This window comes from Trifolium pratense, linkage group LG2 (assembly GCF_020283565.1).
Source record: "Trifolium pratense cultivar HEN17-A07 linkage group LG2, ARS_RC_1.1, whole genome shotgun sequence".
NCBI lineage: Eukaryota > Viridiplantae > Streptophyta > Magnoliopsida > Fabales > Fabaceae > Trifolium > Trifolium pratense.
Window position 1 is genome coordinate 65765359 of NC_060060.1, and position 25013 is coordinate 65790371.

Consider the following 25013-nt stretch of genomic DNA (forward strand, 5'->3'; position numbering starts at 1 on the left):
AGCGCTTTATTATGTGCAAAAATATTGTCAACGTTGACTTCATCTCGGTTCCATCGTATTCCATTCATGACATAGTTTGTCGAGATCTCTATATTTTCGTAAATTACAGGTACCTGATAAGTTCTTCTGGAACTGGAAAATTAATTATGTCAAATACTATTTTCATATCCTCACTCGGGTCATCTTTGTTTTTAGCTCCTTTTCAATATTAGGAGGATTTTTATCTTTGGAACCGATTTGCTTACCATGCTTCACGCGTGGTTAGGAATCATTTGCAATATTAGATTGTCCAACAGGGACATTCATTTTTATTGGAGCATTAGCAGCTGTTGATTGATTTCATAAACTTTGCAAATGAGTTATCTTTTGAACTTCTGGTTCATATTGATTTCTAAGAGGATCAAAATAACAATTATTAATTTATTTCAAAACATTTCAATTGAACTTCTAGTTCATATTTTGAGCTGCTTATTATCTCCCCCTAATATTGGGAAAACTAATTCACCAATTGATAATCAGCCCATAAAGCTGTAAAAAAATCTCCAATTATTGGCTCACTTTGGAGATTCATATAAAAATTATTTTCCCAATATTCTTTTACTACCCATTTAAATGCATTATATTGGAGCAATTGAGACGTACCCAACACATCCAAAAATGTTTATATGGGAAAATAGGTTTATAAACTAAAATTCAAATAAATTAGGGGAGAGCTTATGTATATAATAATTTGTTGGCATGATGCTATTCAATATCTCAACATACATGTTTGAGTGTTCCCAACTATAACTTAGAATGAATCTTCAGGTCCATTATTTTTTGTTTGTATGAACATATTTCACAAGATGTTTGGTATAAATTTCAATTAACATATGATATTTATCAAATATTTTCTAGAATAATATATATAAAACGATCTCTTAAAAATAATCTCACAAACTTCTGGTTGTGAGTTTATAACAAACATACATGTGACCATTTAGTTGATGCATCAATTAAAATTTTAGGAATCTAATCGGTCCACATGATCGGTGTATTGATTTACAAATATCACCTTATATATATTCTAAAAAATAAAATATGCTCATTTACTTAATTTATCAACTTCCTTCGGGAACTAGTAACACATAAAAATTATTAAATTGAAGAAACTTCAGGCCCTTCAATTCATATAAAATTATTTTATATTTCACATCATAATAGATTCGGGATGACCCATCCAATCTTGCCAATTACAAACTTAATATATTTTAAATTGTAAACTTCTGATTTACTTAAACATGTGCTTAATTAAGTAACCAAAAAAAAAAGTTGCACTAATATCATAAGTACACCACAAACTAGAGATAAAAGTTGATAATATGTCTCGTAATATAGAGATAAAATATCTCCGTCGTTTCTTGTTTCAATATGATATTCATTTATGTGAATATCCTTCGGTAACAAATTTCTTTAAGACTTAAAATATAAAATACATTAGCAAAGTGCAACTTTGTTTCTCGATATAACAATGCATTGACTCTTCTGGAGTCTTCAATAATTTTCGTACTACCAAATATAAAATTTAATTTTTCATGAATAGTAGTATCGATGAATATTTTCAAGCTAAACAAATATGTTTCTACAAAAAAATCTTTTCGGTGGAACACAATAAAAAAAATAGTAATAATTTATTTGTATGAGAATTAAAAGAGTAAAAATAAAGTATAATTTTTTTTTTTATGTGGATTTCAGTAGAATTAGAAATTAAAATATAGTAACAATTAAAAGATTTTAAAATTAAAATCAATCAATTGATTTAAATATGTAACCGGAATAATTAAAATCAGTTTATATTTACAAACTGTAACCGAATTATAATTATAAGTAATTAAGAAAATAATTGTATTCAAAGCTTAAGAAAACATAATCACCATAAAATAAATTCAAAGTTTAATGTATAAAAAGTTAAATGTAACTTTTTTCTTAGGCATATATTTCACAGGGAATAATAATCGTCTACCTCATAGTAAAATATAAAATAGATAGATAGAGATCTTACTAAGTTGTACATCGAGAAATAAAGTCGAATTATCATGTAAAAACTTTCACATTTCAATTGATAATTATTGAAATTGTACCAATCTAAAATATGATTAATCAAATATTTTTTGAAATTTTTTTCATAAGTTTGCTACTTCAGGAGCATATTCAAGAGACATACATAATTGTTCTTTTAATTTTGGTCCAATTTATACTAAGATCAAATAGATCATATGGACTTTAATCATGTTGTAAACAAAAATTAGTTCTTCAGGAACTCAACAACAAATCTCTATTCAGAATGGCTAGAGAAAAACACAATTTTACAATCTTTCATAATATTGGTTAAGAAAATCCATATTCTTTGAGCAATCCATCAAAGATGCGCCAAATTAAAGCTTTAGCTTTTCAAGAACTATATCACAAGTGATCTTCATATAATGATCATAATAATCTTCATAATTTCTTCAAGAAAATTTTATTCTTTGAGCAATCATTCAAAGATGCTTCAATATCAAGGTTTTCCCTTTTTATTCTTTAATTAGTTCTTCGGGAACTAGCTAATATCACATATATTTTCATTAGTTTTGCTAATTTGTCTACTTTTCCTTTTTTTTCTTTCAATTCTAGCGAGAAGCCGAGCTTTTAAAATTAACACGGCCATGACAATTACCTCAACGATGGCCACAATTTTTGTCCATGGTAATCGTGTGTTGCTACATTCACTTCTGGGAATGGAGTAACATCAATGGGTTGGACTTCATTCACTTCTGGGAATGATTTTTCATTCATTTATTATTGATATATACTATCATCAAATAATAAAATTAAGCAAATACTTAGATAAGCATAATAAACATAGTCAAATAAAAAAAATTAATTCCAATTATTTTTTATTAATACTAATGTAATGTAACATACTGAAAATTTATAATGCAAATTAAATAGTAACTTAATAATAATTATAATGTAACCTATGTTATGAATAAGATTAATTAGTAACTTATTGAAAAAATAAAAATAAATTGGCATATAACGTATTGATAAGAAAATTGGTATATGATATACATTTTTTATGTTTTGTACAATATAGAAATAAATAAATAAATCCATTGAAAATTGTAAATTGCCAAAATTTTATAAAAATTGGTAAAACTATCCTTTAAGGATGCATTTGTATATTGAATTCTTCTGGAATTCTTAAGAAATAATTTGATTTTTCTTTTAAGTTCTTCAGGAACTATATAATATTGTTATAATGTAAGAATAATCTTTTATGCAATCCTCATAAGAATAATCCATATTCTTCGTTATATTATAATATATCTAATTGTACAATTCTTCAAAGATGTATCCGTAATGAATTCTTCAGGAATTCGTGGGTAATACAAATTGATTTTAAAATTGTTTAAGAACATGTATAACGGATCAAATATATATTCAATAAGTTATTTATCCAATCCTTCAGGGATTGATGTTCATTTTACTTATATCTATGAATCTTCAGGATTCATATTTTAAAATTTCATCATACTATGAATCTTCAGGATTCATATTTTAAAATTTATCACACCATGAATCTTCAGGATTCATATTTTAAAATTTCATCATAATATGAATCTTCAGGATTCATATTTTAAAATTTTATCACACTATGAATCTTCAGGATTCATATTTCAAAAATTTCACCACGATACTTCTGGATCGAAGGTTTGTGAATCAATATAAAAAAACAAGAAGACAAAAAATTTTCTAAAAGAATAGAATAAAAAAAAATCATACATAAAATAAAATTGTCACTTCCCTTTGTTGCTATACCTTTCTTGAAAGGGGAGAGACTATCGTGCTGATAACGTGTTATGAACTATTTCTAAAGAATAGCAAGAATATAGAAGGAGAAGAGAAAGGAATAGACCATTGTTATTATTCTATTCACAAGTGTGTATTACATTGTAACAAAGGGGTCCTATTTATAGGACACAATTAGGGGACAAAAAAACCTACACAATAATGGACATTCATTACGTATTATTCATAACAAGAATAATTAAATATATTAGAATCAATTCTACTCTACATAAACATACGCTTAGTGCAGTAAAAAAAATATAATAATAACACTTAGCATGTATTCCATAATTTACAACAAAAATTTGATTTTTATTTATTTTTTTTTATGAAACAAAAATTGTTTATTTCGTTGTTTAAGTGACAGACGTTGTAAAAATAAGAATTTGAGAAGAAAAAAAACACCGCTAACATTAAATTTTCAAATTTTTACTCGTCTGCTGTTTAATTGGCGGGAACTGAATCTACTTAAGCAGCGGACATTATAAAAATGAGATATATGAGAGACAAAAATGTCGATAACATGGAATTTTTAAGATATTTACTTGCTATTTAAATGACGGAAGATATATTTTGATAATTTTAGGATATATATATATATATATATATATCCTAAAATTGTGGCGGCGTTAGACCTTTGGAATAGTGGTTTACGGTGGGGAAGGTACCTGCAAAATAAGTTAGCACTCTAACGTCCAATTGAGTATGTGATGAAGGAGGAGTAAAGTAAAAAGTAATTGAATTGTATACCTTGGTGCCAAAATTTTGTCCTTATATAGAGAAGACAGTAATAACCGTCAATGACAGCTAGCATCGAGCAAGGGGAGCCGTTAAGATGAATCTAATGGCCATAATAATGTCCCGTTAAATTTGGGTCGAGACTCTAACCCAAAAAAAAGAAATTGGTTTAAATGAGTACTGAGTTTAGGTGACTCTCAACATTACCGTCGTAAAAGTTTTTTTTTATTAACCCTTCAGTTTCTAGGAAAAGGGGGCCTAATAATCCAAAGTTCGATCACGAGGTAAATAAAATTTATCCAAAAATCGATCTCAATTTTTCCCGAACAATTCATTCCTTGATAAAGTTTATTAGCCACTTGAGACCAATATCTTGATTTGCCGTCCTAAAATTTTTAGAGAACAAGAATGTCTTATACTCATTAATTTGATTACCAGCTCAAACTTTTCAAATTTTTCAATAAAAACCTCAAACTTTGTCACTTTCTATCTTTAAAGATCAGTTTTTTTTTTTTTTCATAATGAAGGGGCAAAGCCCCAAAAAAATTATTACAAGATTATAATACAAGGAGTAGAAACTCTCATAACATCATGTAAATACAAGCGTTCTAAACTCGCCGGAGGCATATTAAAATAAGATAAACCTTGTGTAGTGCATCCCAATTAAGTTATAGCATCGGCTACCTTGTTTGCTTAACGGTAAACATGAGAGATGCGAACATTCCAATCCATATTCATCAGCTGTGGAATTCTATTCAAGAGAATACGTCCACTAGCACTTCCAACTTCCTCACCCTTTATACCTCAAACCACCACCGGGGAATCAACTTGTAATTCAATATTATTAAAGCTTTGCCATCGAGCTAAGCACAGTCCTTCGTACACACCAACAGCTCCGCCACATGAGCACTAGCACTCCCAATATTTTTTGCAAAACCTCCTTTCCAAGCTCCATTAGAATCTCAAAAGGCACCTCCACAACCAGCCACACCACCAACACCCAGCAAAGCACCATCCATGTTGAGGCAGATGCAATCTCGTTGGGGGAGCTCTCCACCGAATGTCAATGCGTCTTCTAAAACTCGTCAAGACAGAGAACTTACTGTATTTACAAATAGGAAGTGTTTGAAACGTAGCTAAGTCACTGTGCGCCTTGAGGATGCAAAAACCCTTTTTATAATGAAAATATTTAATGAGGTAGATTTTTCAATAAGGTTTTGTCTAAGGACTAACATACCGTATATAATATGTCTTGCATCATGCATGAAAAAACTGTATAATTGGCCAATTGTGGTGGTGTAAGGTATGATTCCCTAAATGACAGTCAAGCTAAATTGAATGCATGTTCAGTTGACTTGTGGAATTAACACAAGGTCACACATTGCTGATCATTTAAAAAGAAACAGATATCAATTTACAATGACAAAACCATCAATTCCTCTCGCAAAAGCAATTTTGTGAACTTTTAATGATAGCTACACCAATAATACACAATAAAATTTACTCAAAAGTAAACCTTGACATGTTATCCCATTTAATTCCCAATCGTACAAGACTAATCATTGCAAAGCACCTTAGGAAAGGGAAGAAAAAATCAATCTGAGAGTTCGACATTCAAATGCCACTAGTAAATCCAGAAATGAGTCGCCGGGAAATTACATCAGAGTTCAAAGCACAAAGTAGTTTCTCAACTCTTTGATTTGGAATGCTTCACAAGCCAGTCGATAACAGAGTCAATGTTGGTGGAGTTTTTGCATGAGATCATGAAGCAACAAACTTCTCTATCAGTAATTGATTTCAGATCCCTGCACACCAGAGAGAACTCAGTACCAAACAAAGATAAAAGAATACAAAGGACGAACTAATAATCAAATACTAATTTAATTCTGTAACTCTCTAGGACTAGTTTAATCTGTTATTGCTCTTAACAACCAAGGGAAGCATATCTTACATTTGGTCGGTTAACGCTTGTTTAGACAGAGCCCCTCCTTTGTCAATTTTGTTCCCCAGCACCAATAAAGGGATACCACTCAATGATGGCTTGCTCAGCAAATCATGAAGTTCACTTCTTGATATGCTAAGGTTATCTGGATCAGCAGCATCAACAACATAACTGCAGGAAAGATCATGTTAAGAAACTTGCTAAGTTTCATAAAATCACCTAAATGATTACCAGCTCAAGACAAAAGGCTTTAAGCTTCAATCCATAAACAATGCACTAGATCTAAGTAACAGAGAATACTCGGAAGCAACCTAATTTTCAACAGAAAAAAGTAAAATTTACTTTGAACTAAAACCATCGAGCCTTTTCAGAATTGATTGGGAACAAAGGTTTAACCGCTCAAACTTTGGACCACATTACATGTTGCAGGATAATCAAGTTTGCGCACAAAGTTTCAAGAAGCTATAATATACTCACTTTCTTGCCTGAGAGGTTGAGACAATGTTAGAAGAAGGCATTAATGAATCAATTTGTACAGGCAAATTTCTCTAGGTTTTTTCAGTTTGCACACCAGGAAAGACAAGTAGTTCAGCATAACTAAGGTTGGGTTCATGCAAGAAAAAATAATAACTCAACAATTAGTTATAATTAAGCTAGGTATAATCTGTTGGTTATGGAAACTACTACAAAAAACAAATTAAACAGCTAGAAACATCAATAAGCAAAAACAAAATTAAGACTTTAGACACACGTCAGTTAATTGTTAAACAGTATATCAAACACGTAGATAACATTGTACACATAATAAGATGATTATCAACACAACAGATATAAACTTATCAGTTAAATATGCATCTATAACTGTATCAGTGATTCAGTGTATGCATCTATAACAGTATCAGTGATTAAGTGTATGCATGTACCGATGCTCCTCTGGGAAACACACACACACAAATCTTTAAAGCCAGAAGAAAATAAGAAGTTTGTGACATACACAATAGCAGAAACCGCACGACAGTAACGCTCCCACATGCTACGGAACCTAGGTTGCCCTCCAAGATCCCATAACTTGATTGTAACGTTGCCTTTTGTTACTTTCCTCATATTGAATCCCACCTGGAATTAGATAACAATAGATTGATCAGAAATATTGCCCTTGAGATATAGAAAACATTATAAATCAAACTGTCACAAGTCACAACCCAAGAGAATAATAAAAATTAGGATACAAAAAATAGTATATTAAGAAACTTCCTATGTATTATTGATTAAGATCTGAAGGTGAAAAGGTCAAGATATACTATTAAGTGAAAATTTCCTTATTCTATGGAAGAACTATTTTCCTGCATCCTTTTTAACTATTAAGGGATCCCTTTCTGTCATCCCTAACTCCTACTTACATATATCATACCATCTTGCAACTATGACTGTTTTACCTTAATTAAATCGATCCTTCTAACAACTAAAATAACTTCTGTTCCTAAAATGCCCCCAGCTATACCAAATAGTTAACCTCCTACCAACAACCTCTTCCTTCTCTCATGCACCGTAAAAACCCTCCCTCCTGACTGCTGCCTGCCACTAACATTAGCTACCTGTAGGAGATCAACCTCCTCAAAGTTGAAATAGGGATATTGCTCCTGCATAAACGACCAATCCTCCATTTAGTCTCCTTTTCTGATCTACCGTGCCTCTTCACTGGAATCTGGTCTATCATAATCAGACCACCATCTCTGCTAACAAATCTGGCAGCAAACATGATGCAGAGTGCAGCAGCACGTCCTCTTGATGTCAATGAATAAGATCGCTTCCACTTCCTGGTAACCCACAACCTTTTTCAGCTAAAATACATGAAACAGGGTGAATTTGATGCTGCTAAAGTAGCTGTGGATTGAAAGCAACAGATCCAATTTGTTTGATAACCTGATAAGTCCCATAACATTGTGCTGCCAATTTGGGTCGGACCTACATTTGTATACCACTGACCTTTTTGGATGCTGGCAGGACTTGTACGCTGCTGGTGATATTCCCTCACCAAAATATGTTGAAGTGGTTCTGCAATCTGCAGGTGTGAACTTGGTCAGGGAAGGTGGAAGTCTTCCATAAACCACCTTGAATGGTGTACAACACTACAACCCGCTGCCCATTAATTTGCCAACCAACTTTGCTAATTTTGAGGTTTAATTTTTGCTACAGGAAGTATCTTAGTCTCCTCATCCTCTGGTTAGTAAACTTAGTATAGTCTGGAATTTCTTGCAAAAAATATGGATGGCAATGATGGATGGCTAATACTAGTGCATCAATAATTCCTCATATATTGATTTGGATTGTATTGCTTGAGCTAAAGCTTCGCTGAAAGATGCAATCGGTTATAGGTCACCTCCCTTAAGTTATGATAGAAATACTCCTATTGCTCTTACTGAGGCGGTACACTCACTAGATATGCCCCCCATTCCTCTTTGGACGCATCAATCTTAGTGGAAAGTTAAATTGAAGAGATAGTTGGAGATGCAGATAAGATAAGTGACATTGATCAAGAGGATGATGAATGAGACAATAGTGTAGTTAGATTATGTTTATTTGAGGAGTTGAACATTTGAAATTTGTATAGCTAGTGATTTTGATTTATGACCTGAATCGTGAATTATTTTGAAATTCATATATGATATATTGGCTGAATTTTTCTGTTGTTACTTATTTTTACTTAACATATCATACTTATTGACTACGTGTCTTCCAATTCATAATAAAATTTGATTCCACTTCATCGTTGCCGCTCAGAGACCCCTGGCCATCCCCATTCTCCTCCATCTACCATCATTGTCCTCAAGCGACAATTGATCCATCTTTAGAGTTGTTGCTGGTTTCATCATCGTATTCGAAAACCAGCCCAACTTTTTCCATCTAACATGCCATAAGCTGCTTGATGCTAATATTCTATCGTTGGTCACAATACTCCATTGAAAGTCTGCCAAGTGTTAATAGGATGTGCCGTTGTTAGCCACCTTTGTGACACTGACTACTTCCATTGGTGGTTCAAGGGGGCTTCGATGAGCGCCTCAATGCTATCCAGTGTCGCAAGATCAGGAAAATCGAACCACTTGTTATGAAGCCGAATAATAAAAATTAGGATGAACGTAAATTGCAAGTTAAGAAGTTCATTTGTATTATTGATTGAGGAGACATGGTCAAGACAACCTAGTGACCTACTAAGGGTGATTTTCCTTGTTATACGGAAGGACCGTTTTAATATTATGTTCTCTAGTAGCCCTTTATTATCTTGTCACTAAGACAACTGTACCTTAATGAAGCCTTCTAATCCCCTTAAGTCCTAACTAGTAACTACCACAATAACAACATTAACACCCACAGCTATATTAACTATCTGAATTCTGAACTCCTTCCCACTACCTCTTCATTCACGTAAACACCTTCAAATCCTTCCCTCCTTACTGCTACCCCATTTGTTAACAGCCTAACAAACTAACACAAACAAGTAGAAGCAATAACTAAAAGCATTTGGTGAGCATAACTTACTGTAGGGATCATGTCCTCGCTGTATCCACCGGTCTAGAAGCAATATAAAAAAAATCAGTTAGTGAAGCAGACCCCAAGTATAAATTAAACAAAAATAAGAGAAATTAAACATGATTATTGTACTTACAGCAACAACATTTACAAGGGAAGTCTTCCCAGCATTCTGAAGTCCTATAAGAGATAACTCCATCTCCTGCTTGAAGAAAAGGCTGCAATCAAATCAAATTGAAAACATAGTAAGCTCATTCCTTTTGAAGAAAGCGGTCCACTTAGCATAGGACATGCATATAGACAATTAGACATACACATTAATATAGAATTCAACTTCCAAGTACAATCTAAAACTAAAAATTCAGTGTTATGAAAGGGGAAAGCAGGTTTAATGCAATCAAATTCAAAGGCCCTTTAGTAAAGAATAATAATGTTGTTTAGCACCGTCCAAGGGTTAACTTGTAAGAGTTTATTAACAGCTTATTTGGGCTTAACTTGTGACATTAGCACTTGTGTAAGAGCTTCGGAGAGCCTATGACATGTCCATGAGATGTTCCCAGCTTATTTCAATATGTTTGCAAATTTGCAATGATAACTCATCAAAACAATTTACGGTTTGACCACACAACACACCCTCTTTGACTACAGAAACGTTTTATATATAAAAACTTGTATAATAAACATGTATTCAAATAAGTATTGTATAATAAACACTTATCCGATGGGCACTTAATTAAGCCAATTACACACAAACACACCCCAAAACCATTCAAACAGGAACCAGATATTCTAATTAGGTAAATTCTATAACCTATCCATCTCAATTACATCCAATTTTATTCTATTCAGCAGCTAACCTCACTTATCCAAAAATTTAAAAACAATAACTTCAAAATTAAAATTAAATCACTTAAATGAAATCAAACAATCAACAAATCATATCAAAGGTGAAAACAATTTACAAATCATGAAATATTACCAACATTGAACCATTTCAAAAATATTACAAACAAATTCAAGAAATTCCGCACCGAATTACTCAACCTAATTCTTTAAAAAATAAATAATTCAATTTCGAACCTAATTCAGAAAACAATGGCGATGAATGAAAAAAGTTTACCTACGAAGCCAATTCAGAAAAGCTTCCCATAATCCCATATCGAACTAAATTCTGATCAGAAAATAATCGATTAAAAAAAATGAAAATCAGATCTACGATTTCTCTCTTCGAACGAAACGAGAGAGAAAGATCTTTGTTCTAGAGGCTTCTTTGCATTCAATTTTTTCTTGACACAAACAAAACAAACCTCTATTCCCTCCTTTTGCACTGTTTTACCGCACTCGTATACATCAAATCAAATACGAAATATACTCCAATAATATTTTTATTTTTTATTTTTTATTGGGTTTTGGAGTTTACTTAGATCGAACGGTTGTTGTTATTGCATTTCATCATATCCGTTAATTGTGGTGGGACCCGCAAACACACGAGACCATACTTGCGTTACATTATCTTTTTTTAGAGACCTGTAGTGCTTTGCCACGAATGGTGATAACTGGACCAGACAAAATATGTGGGGCTTTTTTCACGCGATGTTATTACGCGTGAGAGATACGAACGGGTGGAGATTGAGTAGTGTGATCATGGGTTTATGGATGAAGAGCGTGTAGGGTACGGTGTAAGTGAACACGTCACCGACAATAAAATTTTCGGTGTCTAAAGTTATCAATTATCATCATAGCCAATATCCAATCAAAGGCAGGTTGGAAACGGGAGAAGTTATTATACATAAGTGTAATCCTTATGCATGGTACATAAGTCAATAACATCCATTAGATTGAGCATCCACATGTAATAATCCTAGCCAATCTCAACTCACACACTCACACCTAATCTCACACCCCCCAAATTTCTCACGTACCCCCCAAATTACTCGCGCACCCCCAAATTTCTCGTGCACCCCCCAAATTTCTCATGCACCCCCAATTTCTCGCGCACCCCCAAATTTCTAGCGCACCCCCCAAAATTTTTCACGCACCCCCCAGATGACTTGTGCGCCCAATTTTTTTTTAACCCCCCATATTTCAAGCCTAAACCATTTTGCTGTGGGAATGGTTTCAAAAATATACACTCCAAAACCATTAAGTGCATAAGATGGTTTTGAAGTACAACCTATAATTAGAATCATAATTGTTTTTTTTTGGTACAATTATAATCATTATTTAAAACCAGTTAAATGGTTTCAGATAGTTATACACTAAAACCATTTGTATTGTAAAATGGTTTTATGTGTGTTTTTATGGTTTCAAAAATTCTGGAAACCATTATGCTGGTTAAATGGTTTCAGATAGTTATACACTGAAACCATTTGTATTGTAAAATGGTTTTATGTGTGTTTTTATGGTTTTAAAAATTCTGGAAACCATTATGTTGGTTAAATGGTTTCAGATAGTTATACACTGAAACCATTTGTATTGTAAAATGGTTTTATGTGTGTTTATATGGTTTTAAAAATTCTGGAAACCATTATGTTGGTTAAATGGTTTCAAATCACAATTATTATTTGTATTCTAATTATAGGGTTGTACTCTAAAACCATCTTATACACTTAATGGTTTTGGAGTGCATATCTCTGAAACCATTCCCACAACAAAATGGTTTAGGCTAGAAATGTGGAGGGGACCAAAAAAATAAAATTGGGGGGCAAAAGTCATATTGGGGGTGTGCGAGAAATTTTGGGGGTGCATGAGAAATTTGGGGGTGCATGAGAAATTTGGGGGTGCACAAGTAATTTGGGGGGTGCATGAGAAATTTGGGGGTGTGCTAGTAATTTGGGGGGTGCACAAGTAATTTGGGGGGTGCACTAAGTAACTTATGCATGGTGCATAAGGATAGCTTATGTATAATAACCAATCCCGTTGGAAACATGCCAGGTGTGAGCTGGATAATGGTTGAACGGAAAAAATATATAATTATATTAGGGAAAATATATTATTTTTTGACACAATATTTTTTATAGTAAGGTAATAATGTATAATCTTTTTGGTTATATATAAAAATAACCAAAAATAATACTAATATATTATAGGACTAAATGCATCAAGAGTTTTTTAAGTTTCATGTTTGTAACAATTAAATCTTTAAGTTCTTTTAGATAATAAATAGATTTTTAAGTTTTTAATTTGTAGTGTGTAGCACCGTTAACCTTCTAGTTAATCTCCTCTAACATAGGAGTATGTGCTTTTTTTTATCAAGATATCCACCACGGTGAAAGTCAATGTTAAATAGTGCAACAAAGTAACTGGAAGTGTAATGATGCAACAAATTTTGGTAACAAAGGATAACCAAAAGAATATCAGTACAACAATTTAGAATTTTAAAGGACATATTTGTTACATAACTTAAAGACCTAATTGTTACAAATGCAAAACGTATTTGACCTATATTATATTAGTCTAATAATTATGATAGCAATGTAAAAAAACTTGATCAATGTCCACAAATTTTAATTCAACTGATAAAAATGTCGAATTGTTAGGTCGAACATCATGATCGGATTTTGAACCCTTGACTCCTTCTCTTATATGTGTAGTTTATAATGACTTTGTCATTTTCTCTATCTACTAAAAAGACTTGATCAATAAGTGTTTCCTTTAAAAATTAAAGTTGAATTTTTTCGAATTATTAATAACCACTTGACTTGAGATAAGCTTTGAATATAAGAATAAGAATGAACAAAACAAATTTAAAGTAATCAGTAAATGCTAACATTTTTTTTTTGTTGGTAGAAAGTGTGGTTATTTTTTCTCCTGAATTTTACTTTTTTGCCTTAAATAAAAACTTTGTTGAAAAAAAAATTCGGTTCATGTTAACCGAGTTTTTCCTGAATTTGAACTAAAAAAACTTCGGTTTATGCAAATCGAAGTTTTTATCAAAGACAAAATTGAATTTTTTGAGTATAAAATACGTGGGGGCCTAAAAGAAAACATATGAATGGATTTGCTTTGGTTGAGCCCAACAGGAGTTGTGTCTATGAGCCTCACTCTCAATTGTAAACCAAATCCGTGTAGGTCTGGGTAATGTTTTGAACTTTTCTCTCCTGACCCCCCTCCCATTTCTTTTATATCCCCAAAAATCCTATTTTGCCCCTTGCGGTTTGAAAAATTTTTGCCAAAAAACTTCGGTTTATATTCACCGAAACCGAACATCAGCTTGTTCGGTACCTGCGAACCGAAATGTCCTAGATTTCGGTACGTTGTTACCGAAAATTTCATTGGGTTGCTGGAATTAGGCCATTTCGGCAGAAGTTTACCGAAATAATTGTTTCGGTACCTGCGAACCGAAATGTCCCAGATTTCGGTAAGTGGTTACCGAAATTTTCATTGGCTCACTGGATCTAAATAAACTTCGGTGTATATTAACCGAAGTTTATCAGCATGTCAAATTCCTTCGGTTCGTATAAATCGCAGTACCCAAGGGCAAAAATGAAAATTCAGGGGGTAGAAAATAAATGAGGGGGTCGGAAGAGAAAAGTTTAAATGTTTTTGGTGAGAGCTACCTTTGCCACCATGTTGGTTACTCGTGCGTCCTATTTTATCCGTAACTTAAGTAGCAGATGTGTAAAAATAGGGCGTTTTGGAAAGAAAAAAAAAGTCGTCCGCTACTTAAGTCATGGACAATGTTTGAGTAATCAGTAGGACAACAAAAATAACTCCTATTTTTGGTTTAGTATAACTGTCCTTTTGTTAAAAAAAAATAAAGAATCGACTTATAAATTTGGTTAATAGATTAAAAAAACTTAGTTTTAAATAAATAAAATGAATGGAAGTTTTCTCAAAAGGTAACTATCAGAAATATTATTGGAGTGACCGAAGTTCGAACATCAAATTTCTCAAATTTCACGTTTCTTCACATTTAAATTAGACTACTTACCAAAAAAATAAAAGATACAATGAAGGGAAGGACTTGTAATATTTGGAGGACCACATTGTGCATGCTAGACGCCGCCATAATTGAAAAACTGAAAAACTAAAGTCCATTAAAGAGTAAGATATATCCAAGAAGTACCGAACATATGATTTACATTTTTTCTTTACACCAATTAGTTAGAGATTGGATTTCCTGCAGTTTTAAAATCCTGCAGTTTGGTGCATTTAGTGTTATTATGAGAGTGATCCTGCACCGAGTGGTGAAATTCTTAAGTTTTAAAGTGCATCGAAGTACGGATGATTGTTAAAAACAATTTATAATCAATTAACTTCATGATATTTGTAATAGATTACTCATATATTCATGAGACTTCTTAACATACACTCTCGCGTCCAGCACGGTTGAATTTTACATGATAACAGAAACTTGATAACAGGTGACTCAGTAGATGATGTGATACGTCTTAACACACACTGTCGCGCCTATCACTGTTGTGCTTGGTGCACGAATATAAATTGTGGGTGGGCCGAAAGTGAAAACCTGGTAGCAGGTGGCTCAGTGGATCGTGGAGGAGACTCTGTTACAATATTAGAAATAAGTATTGGATCTAACTCATCCTTACAAAATTAGTTTGTAAGGTGATGATTGCACTCACTTATAAATACATATTTAGGTCATCTCGTAACCGATGTGAAACTTTTTAATTGCATAGTTTTAAATGAATAGAACTGAATAGAAGCACAAAGTAAAAAAAAAAACTAATCCTTACATTTTATGTGCATTGTGCACCCATAGAAAACTCTAGTCAGTCATACACGTCAAGCAAAAAAGGATGAAGAAAGGGAGAGAAAATTAGCAAAGTTTAGAAAAGCATATACAAAGCCAATTTTTCTGTTTCATTCCACGTTATGTATATTTTCACAAGTAAACAAAACATGACGAGAGAAACTAGCATTAACAAAGGACCTCATAAAAAAAAGCAATAGTAAAAGGGTGACAAAAGAAAAAAGTGAGAAGCTAGCATATAATATAATCTTATGAAGAAAGACATTGATATATAAAAATAAAAGCATAAAAAAATGAAATAAAATGGTCAATTACTAGGATTAGACGAAGCAACAATTTCGGCTTATGATTCGTTACTTCCATCTCTTAACATAAACATTTGTCCTTCCTTGATATTAACAAAAAACAACATTAATTCCCACAAAACCATGCTACAAGCTATTCTTACCTTCTTCACTCAGTTACACGTATATTCCCCTCTTCCTCAAAAAGTTGTCGCCATTTTTAGACAACATATCAAATGTTGTCTTTTTTTCTTTGCTCAATTACTCCACAAAGCAGCAATATACTCTAACAAACATGCTCAACTCAACTAATCATCGCTTGTTGTTTCTTTTGTTTCTCTTGTTCTTGATTTCAGCTGAGTCCTCTGTTCATGGTAGAAGCTTCAAGAGACCTGATCCTTTACTACATTTTAAAGACTATAATGGCGATTTCGATGTTCGAAACAAACATTACTTAGCTGTGAGTTACTCCTTCTGTCACATAATAACTGTTACACTCGCTTGTTTCACATAGATTAAGAAAAAAAAAATTATAAATCATTTATAAATAGGCTCGCTTGTTCATATTTTCTACTACATGATCTTTTAGTCTATGAAATTATAGTAGTACTACTCGTTTATTGTCCAGATACATGTTTTATTCAATGAACATAAAAAGTTGTTTTTTTCCTTCTTATATTCAAAACCGGAGGGAGTATATATATTATATAATTAGTTACAATTGTGAAAGAGTGGTACATTTTATAAATGTTCAATAGATTAATAGATAAAGTGCAATACAATGTGTTCATGGAATGGATTTGATCAATTAAAAGCAATTTTGTGAGGGAATATAGGCTTGAGAATTTGAGATTGATTTTGAATATTGGTTTCTGATCCTTTTCAGTCTGCGGCATTTACAGGAGTTCATGGATATGCATTTGCTGGAGTTTGGTTGATATGTGGATTGGTTTTGGGAATTTCTATGATTGTGAAGTGTCTAAGTGGTGGTTCTCTTTCATTACCATGCTTGGATCATTACTATCTCCATATTTTCTTCATGCTTTTCGTGCTCACATCGCTTGCCATGTAAGTCTCCATTTTCCTACACTATATGGCATGACAGGCATGCGTCAGACACCGGACACATCTTCAATCAGAAGTGTCATTAGTGCTACATAAATTCTATGACTATAATAGAAAATAGAATAAGCTAAATTTCATAAACTATCTTGTATTATCATGAACTGTTTTTTGAAATTGAAGCAATTGTGTGTATATAACAGAGTTGCCTCAAGTTTTGTACTTGCCACAAGTCAGAAGACCCTAAGGAGGACAGAAAAATTGAAAGAAACTGTGGTGGGAATAGGAGAAGAAGCTCTTGAAGCCATAGGCAGAGTAATGAGAACAACTAAACAAATGCAATATCTTCTTCTTCCTTATAATCCACAAATATCCGAGAGCTTGAATTCGACTACCAAAGATCTCAGAACAAACTCGCGTGTGATTCGTCGTTTTATTGACAGAAGTGAACAATCATTCAACAAGGCCACTCATACGTCGTATGGATTAAACTTAATTTCCCTTTAAATAAACTAATTGTGTTTCTTACTTTCTAATTAAATTTATTGATTTTATGATCTTAATGTGTCACAGGCATACTGCACATATTGTTGTTCTAACAGTAAACTTAGTTACACTGGTTGCAGGACTAGGTAAGCATTATTATATTTGGCTAATTAATTTCCTTAAACAATTATTAGTGAAAAATGAAAATCATTGATTTGGTTTAACTAATGGTTTGGTCACTTTTTTGTTTTGACTCAGTTCTAATGCTACTGTATTGGCGTCCCGGATTTATAATGTAAGTGAGACTGCAACCAATTTTAACTTTTATGCATTGTCGGTGTAAAATTTTTTACATTGTAAGTCTATGACAATCATGTTAGAGAAATAGTTTGTATTGGGATTGAATTGAGATAGAAGAGTTTAGAGTAAAAGAGAAGTAATTGGCATTAATTAAAAAAGGTTATGTACAATGCTTTTATACTAGCTTCACTAGCAAGTAACTATAGTTCTAACTAACTAACTATAGTAGAGTAGTTATTAACAAACTCTTAACTAACTTTACAAAACAAGCTAACAAACTAACAAACTAACATTTGAATTACTAACTCAATACACCTCCTTAATTCAAATGTTCCAAACTCTTTACACCAAGCTTGTTCCTTAGTCCAATGAACCTGTCATGCTTCAATCCCTTTGTTAAGATATCAGCCTGTTGTTCATCAGTAGGGCAATGAGATAGCACAATCTTTCCCTTGTTGACTTGATCTCTGATGAAGTGAAATCTTGTTTCAATATGCTTGCTTCTTCCATGAGAGATGGGATTTCTGGCCAAGTTGATAGCTGACTTGTTATCTACTAGTAGCTGCATTGGTTCAGTCAGCTCAATTTTGATGTCTTTTAGCAGAGATTCAAGCCAAATGCCTTGACAAGCAGCAAAGGCACATGCTATGTATTCAGCCTCACAGGATGAGAGAGCAATGACTGGCTGTTTCTTAGAGCACCATGAGATTGGAGCATCTAAGAATTTGAAAATGTAACCTGTTGTGCTTCTTCTATCAACATGATCACCACACCAGTCAGAGTCTGAGAATCCTTCCAATCTATTCACTGCATTGCTGAGAGTATTTGGAAGTAATATGCCATAGTCCATTGTTCCTTTGACATATCTCATGATTTTCTTTACTGCTATCATGTGAGATTTCTTTGGAGAGTTTACAAATCTACTCACAGCTCCAACTGCAAAAGCTAGATCTGGTCTGCTATTGCATAAGTATCTGAGTGATCCAACCATCTGCTTATAGAGAGTTTCATTCACAGTTTCACCATTATCATCCAAATCCAATTTTGAATTTACTTCTATTGGTGTCACTGCAGGATTGCATTCAAGCATGTTGAATTTTAGCAGTAGTTCTTTCATATACTTCTTCTGATGCATCAAGATACCTTTACTAGTTGCTTCAAATTGCAATCCTAGGAAGTAGTTCAGTTTTCCCATGTCTGTCATTTCAAACTCAGAGTGCATTAGTTCTTTGAATGTAGCTATGTCACTAGCATCATTACCAGTAACAAGGAGATCATCAACATAAAGACAGATGATTAAGATTTTTGCTGTGCTTGAGTTATGCTTCACATATACTCCATGTTCAACTACACTTTTCTTGAAACCAGATTGTATTAAGAATCCATCAATCCTTTTATTCCATGCTCTTGGAGCCTATTTTAATCCATATAGAGCCTTATTCAGTTTATACACCATTCCTTCCTTTCCTTCTTTTATAAAACCTGGTGGTTGAGATACATATACCTCCTCATCAAGGGGTCCATTGAGGAATGCTGATTTTACATCCATTTGAGACAATGACCAATTCTTCACACTTGCAATTGCTACTACTAGTCTAATTGTCTCAATTCTAGCAACTGGTGCATAAACTTCATGATAGTCCAAGCCAGCTTTCTGCAAAAATCCTTTTGCTACTAACCTGGCCTTATGCTTTGCAACTGAACCATTAGAGTCTAGTTTGACTTTAAACACCCATTTCACTGCTATTTGTTGCTTATTTGTTGGTAAGTCAGTCAAGCACCATGTGTTGTTTCTTTCAATTGCTTTAATTTCATCAATCATGGCTTGCTTCCAGACATTACTTACTATTGCTTCTTCAAAGCTAACTGGTTCAGTATCTACAAATAATGCAAAATGTACTAAATCTCCTTCTGTATCAATCACATCATCTCTGTAGGTTTCAAAACCTTGCAGTCTTGTTGATGGAACTCTGGTTCTCTTTGAACCATCTGCAATACTATTTGAGCTTGTGCTTGCTTCAGTGTTTGCAGTGATGTTCTCTACATCATATTCTTCTTGACTAGTGATGAGTGGAATGGTGTTGGCACTTTTGTCAACACATTTGCCCTTCCAGTCCCAGTTTTCAAGTTCACACACTTTCACATCCCTTCCAAGTTCAACTTTCTCTCTAATTGGATCATATAGTTTATATGCTCCACTGGGATGGTAGCCAACAAGTATCATTTGTCTGCTCTTGTCTTGCAGCTTTGTTCTTTTCTGGTCAGGAATGTGGCTGTAGCATATTGAGCCAAAAACTCTTAAATGACTCACTTTTGGTTTCTTTCCACTCCATTTTTCTTCAGGCACAATGTTGTTTAGCTTCTTTGTTGGACATTTATTCAAAATGTACACAGCAGTGTTGACTGCTTCACCCCAAAGATTGCTTGGCAGAGATTTTTCTTTCAACATACTTCTAACCATATTCATCACTGTTCTGTTTCTTCTTTCAGCTAGACCATTATGTTGAGGGGTATATGGTGCAGTCACTTCATGCTCAATTCCTTGATCAGCAAGAAATTGTTTGAATTCATTTGATGTGTACTCTCCTCCACCATCAGTCCTTAGGATCTTAATGGATTTTTCACTCTCTTTTTCAACTTTCTTCTTAAATCTTTTGAATACATCAAATGACTCATTCTTTGCTTTGATTAAGTAAATCCACATCATTCTACTGAATTCATCAATAAAAGAAATGAAATACTTGTTACCTCCAAGTGATGGTACTTCAAATGGTCCACATACATCAGAATATATCACTTCTAACTGTTGCCTTGCTCTTGAAGCAACTTCTGATTTGAATGAGTTCCTGGTTTGCTTACCCATCATACACACTTTGCACACATTATCAGGGACTTTGATAATTGGTAAGCCAGTAACCATGTGATTTGTGCCTAATTCCCTCAAGCTCTTGAAGTTCAAGTGACCATATCTAGCATGCCATATCCAGTTTTTGTCATCTACTTCTACTGCACTTAGGCACATGACTTTTGCAGTTGTCATGTTGATTTGAAAAGTTCTGTTCTTTGACAGAGGTGTTTTCAATATCAGATTTTTCTTTGCATCAAACAAGGCTAATGAATTGTTCTTCATTGTTACTGCAAAGCCTTTCTGGATTAACTGGCCTAGGCTTAAGAGATTGCTTTTCATACCTGGCACATAGAGCACATCTTCCATGATTACATGCTTTCCATCATCTCTGTTGATCACTAATTTCCCTATTCCTTCTGCTTGCAATGTTCTATCATCTGCAAACCTCACTTTGCTCTTTCTTGAGGCATCAATTTCAATTAGCCAATCTTTGTGACTGGTCATGTGATTTGAGCAACCAGTGTCAAGAAACCAGTAATCAGTGTTTGGTGTGGTGTCACTAATCTCATTCAATGTAGCCATCATGAGCTTTATATCATCTTCTTCATCTGAAGATGATTTTTCCTCCTCTTCTACTGCATTGGCTGCATCATTGTATTTCTTCTTGCCCTTTCCTTTGTTACCTTTAGCAAACCAGCACTCATCTGCATAATGACCATGCTTTCCACAGTTATAGCATTCAACATCTTTCTTGCTATATTTCTTTGAATTTTTTGAATTGCCAGAACCTCCTCCTCCTTTGTGTGAGGATTCAGTTTTGTCACTTCCTTTGGAATTTTCAAAGCCTTCTTTCTTTTTATTCTTCTGCCAATTGTTCTTACCAGCACCATGCTTCTTTTTTGAATTTGCAAATAAGGCTTGATCTGTACCTTTCTCTTCATTTCTTGTACTGAGTCTCAATTCTCTTGCTTGTAGAGTGCTCATTAATTCTGCTGGAGTCATTGTTGCTAGATCTTTGGTTTCTTCTACTGTACAGACTATGTAATCAAACCTTGAGGGCAAAGATCTGAGGATCTTTTCACAGAATTGTTGATCAGTAATTACTTCTCCATTAAGGGACATTGAGTTTGTGATATTTCTTACTCTGTTGAAGAAATCTTCAATCTTTTCTGTTTCTTCCATCTCCACATGTTCATACTGCTTTCTCAATGCTTGAAGTTTCACTTTCTTCACTTTTGCATCACCTGTATGGCATCTTTCCAATGTATCCCAGGCTTGCTTTGCAGTTGTGCAGGTTGAAATCTTGTCAAAGTTCACCTCATCAACACTTTGATGAATCAGATAGATTGCTTTGCAATCTTTCTTCTTGTTGGCTGCATATGCTGTTCTCTGAGCTGCAGTCCCTTCATCACCAACCACTGCATAACCTTGTTGAATGATTTCAAGCACTTCTTGAAATCCAAAGATTGCTTGCATCTGAATATTCCACCGATCCCAATTGTCTCCTTTCAATTTTGGTAATTGCGATGGAACATTGTTAGGATTCATCATGATTCAATTTTGATTTTTGCAGCAAGATTGAATCTTTAGGGCTCTAGATACCAATTTGTTAGAGAAATAGTTTGTATTGGGATTGAATTGAGATAGAAGAGTTTAGAGTAAAAGAGAAGTAATTGGCATTAATTAAAAAAGGTTATGTACAATGCTTTTATACTAGCTTCACTAGCAAGTAACTATAGTTCTAACTAACTAACTATAGTAGAGTAGTTATTAACAAACTCTTAACTAACTTTACAAAACAAGCTAACAAACTAACAAACTAACATTTGAATTACTAACTCAATAAATCAATTATGTGTCTGATTTTAGTAGTTATGATAAAACTCTTTACACTGACAATGTATATGAATTGTCGGTCATGATTGATTGACAGTGTAAAAACTCTTTACACTGACAATGTATATGAATTAAATCATGATTAAATTTAAGTGATAAGAGTTTGTGATTCTGTTTTACATTTTTGCTATGATTTATATTTTGCATTGGTTTAATTTCAGCATAATTCTATGCCTTTGGATCTTGACAAGCCTATGCTGGTTCTTAACCGGTTTTGATTATTTCCTTCACACGTAAGTAAACAAACTCTTCAATTCTTGAGTTATATTAGTAATTGGGATTAGAGCATTAAACTCTCTTTTCACTGTGAATGTAGTTTTGCAAATGATGCATGTTCTGCCTTTGAGGATTTTGAGAAAAATCCACAAAACAGTAGCTTGGGTTCGATGTTACCATGCGTTAACGACTCATTCTCAGATAAATTGATAGCTCAAATTGGCAGTACCATCCACGGTTTCATAATTGAGGTACCAAATTTTATGTTTGCTTTCTAATTGAGTTCAATTTTCATATAAACTATGTTCTGATATAGTGGTTTGTTTCTTTCTGTCACAGTTGAATTCTAATGTATCAGTGATGTATGAGCTCCTAGGAATAGATGAAGAAAATGAAGATTTAATAGGAGTCATGAAAATTTGTAACCCTTTCTCAGGAGCACCAAATTACACCTACATTCCTCAGAATTGCCCTCATGATACCATTCGGATCGGCGATTTACCAAAAGTGAGTCTGCACTAACATAGAAATATCATGTCACATTATATATTACATACAAACATTAATTATGTTGTGTCGGCAATAGGCACCCCAAAATATCTCTACGGCTTAGGCCTTTTGAATCTGTTATGTCAGTTATTCAATGAATTTGAAAAGTTGTATTTTACCTATAATTAAGACTGAAGTAGTGTATATATTACAAAATTTACAGTTGAATTGAAAATATCAATCTTATATTAAAATGCGTTTGGTTATAGATTCTTGCAAGGTTTACATGTAGCAAAGAAGATACATTAGAGAAATGCAGAAAAAGTGGAAGATTTGTTCCAAGAGGGTCATACAACATGGCTCATGCATATAGTAGATCAATCCAAGATATGCTTGATATATATCCAGATTTACAAAGACTATCAAAATGCACTATTGTGAAGAACAAAGCTTCTGAAATTGTGTTGCATCAATGCAAACCAATAAGAAATTCAACAAAATTGTTGTGGGCATCTATGATGTCTCTTTCAATTATTATGGTAATCTTGGTATTTATGTGGGTGGTAGAGACTCTTCTATGTTGGGGAAAACCTCTTTCTGCATGGTTTAGGATTCACACATCTAGATAGAAAAATTTATTTGTAAAGAAATTTTTAAGATACAAATTTAAATTAAAGGTAGTATAATAGTGTAATTACTATTAGATGAGGGTGTGATACTTTTTTGTTTGTTAGTTTTTCCATTAGAGAAAATAACAATTAATGCAACTCGTAAGACAATTGGTTGGAGAATAATGTAAAAATTTCAAATAATTTCTTTTTGAGGTGTGAATATATACACATTACATGTTTGTGTTTTTTTTTTATTTTTATTTTTATCATTGGAACTAATTAAGACAAATAGATAAAGAAACAAATTAACAAACTAAAGTATTTGCTAAACCCCTAATTAGCTTTAAAATATGGTAAACAATTAAAACATAAGAATGCATTTTTTAGACATCTTCTTCAACCTTTAATGCGGTTTGAAAATCAGATTCACATATGATATTTTAGAAGTTAAGTAAGATCCAGCCAGCTAACTTCAAAAAATGTTTAATGACTTGAAATTATACGCGTTTCGTCAACATATGAGCCACAAAAATAATTTGTCTCCAAATAAAACTAATCTGAAAATTTCTAAAAGAACATAAGATAGGAAATCACCTAACCATACTTTTTTAATACTACTCCTATTAAACTATACTATGCTATGCTAGAACCCACAAAAAAATCAACAAAAATTGTAGAAGGTTTATTTAATAATTAGTTTGTGACTTTCTTGCAACAAACAAAAAAGGTAAACCAAATTTTGAGATAGTTTTATTAATCTTTTTGAAGACATAATAATGCAATGTAGTCTTTCCTTATTTCACTCACATACATATATATAATTCTCATACTTGAGGACTCACTTGGTGATTAGTATTATATTACCGGAGAGTCCGGTGGTGGTGGGGGTGGTGGTGGAACTTCAATACATGCACCACAGTATGTGCGTCTAACACATTTGGGCCTAACAACAACACCAATAATACATCTGCAACAATAAATGCAGTCTAAATCAATTTCACAAGATATAGGACAATTTGGCTGACAA

The 25013-nt window shown here is 33.1% G+C and overlaps 2 protein-coding genes across 3 annotated transcripts; one reads left to right on the forward strand and one right to left on the reverse strand.

Annotated features, from left to right (window-relative positions):
* Positions 1 to 5958: 5958 nt before the first annotated feature.
* Positions 5959 to 11436, reverse strand: LOC123906314 (ADP-ribosylation factor-like protein 8a). The gene is made up of 6 exons (XM_045956210.1): positions 11199 to 11436; positions 10215 to 10296; positions 10088 to 10120; positions 7545 to 7666; positions 6560 to 6721; positions 5959 to 6413 (listed from the first exon to the last, which is right to left on the reverse strand). Exons 1-6 carry the CDS (start codon positions 11234 to 11236, stop codon positions 6296 to 6298), a joined length of 555 nt encoding a protein of 184 aa, XP_045812166.1. The 5' UTR covers positions 11237 to 11436; the 3' UTR covers positions 5959 to 6295.
* A 4803-nt stretch (positions 11437 to 16239) lies between these two features.
* Positions 16240 to 24206, forward strand: LOC123906315. 2 transcript variants are annotated; one of them, XM_045956212.1, is made up of 9 exons: positions 16240 to 16538; positions 16965 to 17146; positions 17344 to 17619; positions 17714 to 17772; positions 17885 to 17921; positions 22832 to 22903; positions 22987 to 23137; positions 23226 to 23393; positions 23645 to 24206. In XM_045956212.1, the coding sequence occupies exons 1-9, from the start codon at positions 16374 to 16376 to the stop codon at positions 24002 to 24004; spliced, it is 1470 nt and encodes a 489-aa protein (XP_045812168.1). In that variant the 5' UTR covers positions 16240 to 16373; the 3' UTR covers positions 24005 to 24206. The 2 variants fall into 2 exon arrangements, with proteins under 2 accessions (XP_045812168.1, XP_045812169.1); XM_045956213.1 differs by having other exon boundaries at positions 16413 to 16538; positions 16981 to 17146.
* Positions 24207 to 25013: the final 807 nt, after the last annotated feature.